General features: G+C 38.4%; 1 protein-coding gene across 3 annotated transcripts in view; it reads left to right on the top strand.

Annotated features, from left to right (window-relative positions):
- The window catches only part of MSH3 (mutS homolog 3), a 185,146-nt gene extending 178,209 nt beyond the window's left edge, over nucleotides 1-6,937 (top strand). For all 3 annotated transcript variants that reach the window (XM_035014749.1, XM_035014750.1, XM_035014751.1), the window contains 2 exons: nucleotides 3,199-3,367; nucleotides 6,198-6,937. In XM_035014749.1, the coding sequence (XP_034870640.1) occupies nucleotides 3,199-3,367; nucleotides 6,198-6,306 (278 nt within the window). In that variant the 3' untranslated portion in view covers nucleotides 6,307-6,937. The remainder of the gene's footprint in view (nucleotides 1-3,198; nucleotides 3,368-6,197) is intronic.
- The last annotated feature ends 1,476 nt before the right edge of the window (nucleotides 6,938-8,413 follow it).

Genomic DNA, 8,413 nt, shown 5'->3' on the forward strand with positions numbered 1-8,413 from the left:
ATAGAGCTGGAAGTCCGGATTGTGATGCCGCCAGCTTTCTTTTCTTTTTCAACATTCCTCTGGATATTCGGGGTCTTTTCTCATTCCATACAAATTTTAGGATTATTTGTTCCATTTCTTTGAAAAAAGTTGATGGTATTTTGACAGGGATTGCATTGAATGTGTAGATTGCTCTAGGTAGCATTGACATCTTCACAGTATTTGTTCTTCCAATCCATGAGCATGGAACGTTTTTCCATTTCTTTGTATCTTTCTTAATTTCTTTTATGAGTATTTTATAGTTTTCTGAGTACAGATTCTTTGCCTCTTTGGTTAGATTTATTCCTAGGTATCTTATGGTTTTGGGTGCGATTGTAAATGGGATCGACTCCTTAATTTCTCTTTCTTCTGTCTTGTTGTTGGTGTATAGGAATACCACTGATTTCTGTGCATTGATTTTATATCCTGCCACTTTACTGAATTCCTGTATGAGTTCTAGCAGTTTTGGGGTGGAGTCTTTTGGGTTTTCCACATAAAGTATCATATCATCTGCAAAGAGTGAGAGTTTGACTTCTTCTTTGCCGATTCGGATGCCTTTTATTTCTTTTTTGTTGTCTGATTGCTGTGGCTAGGACTTCTAATACTATGTTGAATAGCAGTGGTGATAGTGGACATCCCTGCCGCGTTCCTGACCTTAGGGGGAAAGCTCTCAGTTTTTCCCCATTGAGAATAATATTCACTGTGGGTTTTTCATAGATGGCTTTTATGATATTGAGGTATGTACCCTCTATCCCTATACTCTGAAGAGTTTTGATCAAGAAAGGATGCTGTACTTTGTCAAATGCTCTTTCTGCTTCTATTGAGAGGATCGTATGGTTCTTGTTCTTTCTTTTATTAATGTATTGTATCACATTGATTTGCGGATGTTGAACCAACCTTGCAGCCCAGGGATAAATCCCACTTGGTCGTGGTGAATAATCCTTTTAATGTACTGTTAGATCCTATTGGCTAATATTTTGGTGAGAATTTTTGCGGGATTGTTACTGCTTTGTAATGTGAGTTTTACTCTGTATTCCTGAGAGTGCCAGCATTCTTTCCCCCTCCCATGTCCATCGCCCAACCTTAGAAAGATGTTATTTGCTGCTGAATTCTTAGAAGAGGTTAAAGAAAATTCCATTATCCTTTTTCTCGGTTATGCTTTTTGTTTTTAGCTGATAAAAGAATAAAGCATACACATTTATCAAGTGACATAATGTATGAGAAAAAGCTCTTGATAAACTTATAATACGTTTATTGGGATCTCAGAAATAATTAAAAATCTGGTTCATTTTGGGCATTTTTGCAACTCAGTGTAATTAGATTGAGTTTCATAATAAAAGCTGCAGAATCCTGAAGTGCTTTAGTTTTATCAAAGATTAAACAGTATGCAACTTTGTCTTTCTATTATTGTGCTTCATTATATCCGAGTTCTTTGGAAGTTTTTAGTTCATGTGTGTGTGTTTGTATGGTAGTCTGGGTTCCCTAGGAAGCAGAGTCGGAGATTTTTGTGCCAAGTGTTGACTGGGATTGCTCTCATGATCAACACCTGAGGGCAGGCCTGGGTAGGATGGGGCTGTGTTGTGGTCATAAGGCTTCAGCCAACCCTACAGAGAGCTCTCAGATGTGCTTGGTCTTTCAGAGTTACCTCAACTTGGGGTGAGGGAGCATGGCCCTTTATACCCTTTATTAGTTAGCTGTTGTTGCATAATAGATTACCCCCAAACATAGCTTAAAACAACAAACGTTTATCATCATTTCTCTGGGTCAGGAATCCGGGGGCAGCTTAGATGGCCACTTTTACCTCACGGTTTCTCCCAAGGCTACAGTCAAGGTTAGGTAGGTCAGTTGTCATTTCACGGTTTCACTGGGGGAATTTACTTCCCAGACTTCTTACATGGGTGCTGGCAAGCTTTAGAATGTCTACTTCCAAGTTCACTCATGTGGCTGTTAGCCAGAGACATCAGTTTCTTTCCATGTGGGCTTCCTCATAAGACAGCCCACAATATGGCAACTGGCTTCCTTCAGAGCAAGTAAGCAAAATGAAAGTGCCCAGGGCAGAAGCCACAGTGTTTTGTAATCTAATCTCAGAAGTGACCACACATCATTTTTGCCATATTTTATTTGTTAGAAGCAAGTCACTGGGTCCTGCCCACACTCAGGGGCAGAGAATGACACAAGGGCATGAACACCAAGTAGGCAGGGATCTTTGGTGGCCATCTCAGAAGCTGCCTACCAACTCCCATAGCAACCCGTCACGGTGCAGGCTGCCCAAGACAAGACATGACCTCAAATGAAGCAGTTCTCTTCTTAAGCTGAGGTGACTCCCAAAGAGGGGATACAGCTGAGGATTGTGGATAGACAGCCTTCCTCACAGCTAAGGCAATAAACCCTTTAGTCCTAAATGGGAGCTAGGTTGAACTGAACAGCATCCACTTGAATATATATAACCCTTAGTTAACCCAGTATATTTAATAAACCAGAATTTCTCAATCTTCTTATTTAAACTGTGCAACATGTTATATTTCCTTAAGCATTTTTTTGCTGTTTTTTTGTTTTTAGCATTCTTAGAAACCTCTCTTACGGTGTGTTACTTTACAGAGTATATCACATACAAGACTGTTCAGTGAGTACATTCACTGAAATAACACTTTTTAGTCTGTTTTTACAGGAAAAATTATATTGTACTGTGTATCAGAATCATTCCCTTTCTGATCATAGCAGTTCAGTTGAAATTTTTTAGCAAGCAGCGGAAAACAAATCTTTACCTTGCACCGAATCATTGTTAAAAACTCTTGTAGCTGGGGGCGTGTGACTGGCTCAGTCAGTGGAGTGTGCGACTCTTGATCTCGGGGTTGTAAGTTTGAACCCCACGCTGGGTGTAGAGATTACTTAAAAACAAAATCTTAAAAAAACAAAAAGACCCTTTTAGGTGAGCTACAAGATCCTAAATGCAAGAGAATTTTCAAAACAGTATTTTCCCTTTTCCTAGGTAATGTACAATTGATAAATGGAACTAAGAGGTGATTAGGAACAATGTGTTTCTTTTTCAGATTGTAAATTTTAATTGCGTGAAGTTGTAAGAATTTATGTCTTATTTAATCTTCTACTTTGAACTTTCAGGCATGGTTTCCTTTATCTCCTCTTTTTTATTTATTTATTTATTTATTTTTTATTTTGTAGGTGAAGAACAAGTCCCTGATTTTGTCACTTTTCTTTATCAAATAACCAGAGGAATTGCAGCAAGGAGTTATGGACTAAATGTGGCTAAATTAGCAGATGTTCCTGGAGAAATTTTAAAGAAAGCAGCTAGCAAGTCAAAAGAGTTGGAAGGATTAGTAAATATCAAGAGGTCAGGATGATTGTGTTGCATTTTTTGGTTTGTAATGAAACCTTCCAAGTTGTCCAAGGAAGAGGAGTGTCCTGTAAATGAACGTCAGATTTACCTTTAAGCATTTCTTTAAATATTCTGAAACACATAATTAAAATGAAAACAGATCTTTGAAAAGCTCATGTGAATTCAGTCCGCCTTCTCTACTCAGATCTTTATCTGTTAAGTTGCTAAATTGGTTTTTCAGTCATTTTTCTAAAGAACTAAGTTAACTCCTTACTGTGTGCCAACACATTATTTGCTTAAAGCATTCAGTTATATAACAAATTACTAAAAGAAACCATGACATTTAAAACCTTTAGAGTACTTCCTTTATTCATATATGCATTCAGAAAATAAGAATTCTGTCAGGACATGAATGAAAATAATAGTATTATATAACTATGTAATTGTAGTCAGTATCCCCCTGTCACTTCTTTTGTGGATTGTTTGTGACAAATTTTTCATTCTAAACTACCTGCGGGGCACCTGGGTAGATCAGTTGGTTGGGTGTCCGACCCTTGATCTCAGCTCAGGTGTTGATCTCAGGGTCATGAATTCAAGCCCCATGTTGGGCTCCACACTGGGCGTGGAGTCTACTTTAAAAACAAAACAAACCAAAAAGAACAGCTTTATTGGGGTACCTGTGTGGCACAGTAAGTTAAACGTCTGACTCTTGGTGTCGGCTCAGGTCATGATCTCAGGGTTGTGACCCCTGTCGGGTTCCACACTTGGTGAAGAGTCTACTTAAAGACTCTCTTCCTCTCCCTCTGCCCCTCCCCCCACTCTCTCTCTTGCTCTTTCTCTCAGAGATGAATAAATCTTTAAACTGCATTCTCTCTGTCACTTAGAATGCTTACGTGAATGTATTCTATCTTTTACCCTTGATATCCAGCCAGTATGTAGTCAGTATATTAACTAATATTAATATATATTTGAGGTATACTTTGGAAGAAAGATATTCCTAGAAAAATACCATATTAAAAAATAATAAATTACAGCCTCTTTTCCCCCAAATACAAGATTATATGATAAAAGGACATAAGCTCCTTACCCATCTCTTGCCCCACTCCTGCACTACCTGGAAAGTCTGATATGCCTGGGGCAAGACATTACTGCGTTGGTTGATAACCATGTGACCATGAGGGAACAGATTGTTAGTCAAATAGGAAATCTTGGCTGGGGGCACTTGGGTGGCTCAGGAAAATCTTGGCTGGTCACCATACTACAAGAAAAATTTTTAGTCCTGGAAATCATTACCAAATTTAAATATTGAAATAGCAGTACCTAATATTAGTTAAACAATTGCCAACTTGTATACTGAAGTTGTGTAACCCACTTCATTTCTTCCCTCTTGTGGTTCTGCCTTGCCACTATACTTTGCAGTGGTAAATGGTGGCTGACCAAGTCCAAAGTGCTGGAATACAATAAATGGCATGACATGTAGCTTCCTCTATTGGCATTCTCTTTTGGATCATTTCTACAATGTCAAATTAGAAAAGTAATTATTTATTATGAGAGTTCAAAGATAAGCCCTTAGTTCTCTGCAAAGTCCAAGGACAAACTCAAATCCTCTTTTGTTATCTTATTATTTTTCTTCTTCCCTAGAGAAACTAGAATAAAACTTTACTGCAAAGGGATATTATATATGTGAGATGGCGATAAAATATGGTAGTTTATAGTTATTGCTGCTATATAGCTTATATAATAGCAAGAGCAATAAAATTCACAGGTTATAATATTTTACCTCTTCCAACTACTGTGTGACATTTTGAAATCTATAATCTTGACAAGACAGAGAATTGTCAAAAGAGGTTGCATTGGGGTAGAATTTGATCATTTATTAGGACACTGTATTCATTATTTTTACCTTTTTACTGAAAGTGCTATCACATCAGTTCCATTGGCTAGATCAAAGAAACCAAAGGGAATCCAGTACATTTATGGGTTTGTGGTAACAGCTAGTATTCCTTGAATGCCTACTGTGCACAGAAACAAGTCTATGCAGTCATTTGCAGCAACCTAGATAGACAGGTGCCAGTTACCATTCTTACCGCTTTACATGTATTAACTCAGTCTGTATGACAGCCTTGTGAGATACAGGGACTGGCTTTCTGCCCATATCATAATTGGGGAAAATGAGGCCAAGCGAGGGTTGGAAATCAACCAGGAAGTCAGGGTCCCATAACTAGTCAGTGGTGGAACAGTAGCTGGAATTCACCCTGGTTCCAGACCCTAAACATTTAACTGGTTGGTCTTCGACGGAAAAAATATGTCTATGTTATGTTGGCATTCTGCTCTTTCATTAGCTAGCTTTACTATATTAAATCAGCTTTACTTTTCATCCTGTGAGCACACACAGCCTCTGGCCTGAGTTAGACGGGAACAAGCTGGGTTCTCCCCTCCCTGGAGGTAGTAGTGGCAGTTTGCAGCCTCAGTCCTTGATTATAACAGCGTCACCCAAAGGCTGACGCTGGCACAACTTCCTAACCACAGAACCCTGCCTGGTATTCTAATGTCATAGACCTTTTTTTTTCCCTTAAGATTTATTTATTTGAGAAAGAGAGAGTACGCAAGCAGGAGGGGCAGAGGGAGAGAGAATCTCAAGCAGACTCTGCGCCTAGCATGGAGCCCAACATGGGACTCAATCTCACAACCCTGAGATCTTGACCCAAGTGGAAACCAAGAGTCAGATACTTAACCGACTGTACCACCCAGGCGCCCATCATAGACCTTTTATAGCTTTCAGCGAAATGTATTGTACCTCAACAATTTCATTTATAAAATAAATTGTATTTTATTTTCTCTCCAGGAAAAGGCTAAAGTGTTTTGCAAAGTTATGGATGATAAATGACGCAAAAGACCTACAAAAATGGAAAGACGAGTTTGAAATGGAAGAAATTCCAGGCTTCTCTTCTTGATTAAAATGAAGACTACATTTTTGGACAAAACATGGAGAATTAAAAATACCATCTGTACCAAACATCTCTCCAGTAACAGCCTATCTTTGTGTGATGTGAGCATAAAATCAGAACTATGGTATATTCCCATTGGAAACAGGCCTTTTGTGTAGAAAGTCTGTTCCAGGTTCTTGTCATCCTGACTTATAAAAGTATAAACAGTTTTGAATATTAAGTCTTCTGTTATATAGTTAGAAAACTTCATGAATAGTAAGATTCACATAAAATCTGATCTCCTAAACGAAGCCTAACATAAACTAAAAGTTTATAGAGAATGATAGAAAAATTTAATTCATATTTTTGTTCCAGTCCAGATTAATTTGCAACTGGGTGAGATGTCTAGCAGAAATACACCTTTTCATTTGAACTAAAGTAATTTTATAATGTCACCAGTTTATTCACTATGAGCGTAAGAATTTTTGATGAGAAATAGAAAAAGATATCAAGCTTTTAGAAAGTAGAGCACGGAAGGAATAAGATCATATGAAATTTGAAAAGTTAAATACTCTCACAGTTTTAAGCAATTTAAAAATTATTGGATGAAATTATTTGTCATTCAGGTAATAAACATTTAATGAATACTTGCTATAAATAATGATTTTTTTTACTTGTTGAATTTTGGGTTTTTCAACTATCTGGCAGTTGCTACTTTTTAGGTTTAATTGTGGAACCAAGGTTGCTGCTCCTAGCAATACACAGAACTGAATTTTGGATCTTTCTGTTAATCAGTGTAGAAAATGTATGATCTCTGCCGTATCGAAGTATGTAGTTTTGTTGATAGTTAACAGCACTCCCTCCCTGTATGTTTAGATTGACATGTGTTCATCTGTGTCCCTGAGGTTTTAACAGCACTTACAACCTGACTTCTCATAGCCGTGTGGTTTTGTTTGTAAATCTGTGATCTTGCACAAAGACTCTCCATCCTATTTCACACCCATTTGTTATTCCTGCTTGTGAAATGTCTTCCCCACATTTGACGGACGTATTTCTAACTCCTTCTTTAGTTTCTTTCCTCCAGTGGTCCGAACAGTGACGCCTGGATACAGGAGTCAGTATAACCTCCCCAAGTTGAAGGGTGTTTGGTTGCCGGACTTTTGAATCACTTACACTGGAGCCCTTTGATTCCTAGCCTTTTTGCAGTTAAGAGTATGATACCACTTGATTGATTCCACAATCCCTTCAGAAGTACTAACACAGTGAAATCCTCAAGAATGTCTCAAAAGAGAGTTTGCTATTGGAATTTACTATCTAAATTTTAGAAAGAACAATACTTTTTAAATAGTGTTTTAATACTCTATATGATAGTAAATGTTTTATATCCTTTCTAACAAGTTTTGGAGGTAGTGCTGTAACCTTATGGCAGGCCAGTATGAAAAGGAGATGAATCCAGGAATGTCATACCCTTGCCTGAGGGAGCTGAGGGACCAGCCATCAGTGGTTATGTCCAAGGGGACATTTTGGGCCATCTCTGGCTTGTGCAGGCCAGCATCAACATTTAAGCAGGTATGGGCTCCAGGAGCAGTGTGTCCAGGTAGTGGCAATCCACATTGTCTGGCAAGTGACAATGTGGACTATTACAAGGTAATTCTTTAACATGAGGAAGGATATCAGCCAGCCAGCCAGTGTGCAAGAGGTCAGGCCTGGTTAGGAGGCCAGCACTGCTGAACTGCATTTCCAAGTGAGGCCCCTTCCTGGCCAGATAGCTGAGACATTGAAGGGAAATTTGTGACAGAGTCCCAGTTAGGAAGATGGCACAAAGGCCATGAAGATTGGCAGGAAATATGCAATTGATTGGGTACATACTGCAGATAACCAAATCGAGGGGTACAATTCTAATGTCTTCCAGATACTAATTTCATTTCCTTTCGATATATACCCAGAAGTAGAATTGCTGGAGCACATGGTAGTTCTGTTTTTAATTTTTCGAGGAGCTTCCATATTGTTTTGCATAATGGCTGTACTAATTTATATTCCTAGCAGTAGTGCACAGGAGTTCCCGTTCTCTACATCCTGACCAATGCTCGTTGTCGCTTGTCTTTTTGATAATAACTATTCTAGCAGGTTTGAA

Source organism: Mirounga leonina, unplaced genomic scaffold, assembly GCF_011800145.1.
Source record: "Mirounga leonina isolate KUSES-001 unplaced genomic scaffold, KU_Mleo_1.0 Mir_168, whole genome shotgun sequence".
NCBI classification, from domain to species: domain Eukaryota; kingdom Metazoa; phylum Chordata; class Mammalia; order Carnivora; family Phocidae; genus Mirounga; species Mirounga leonina.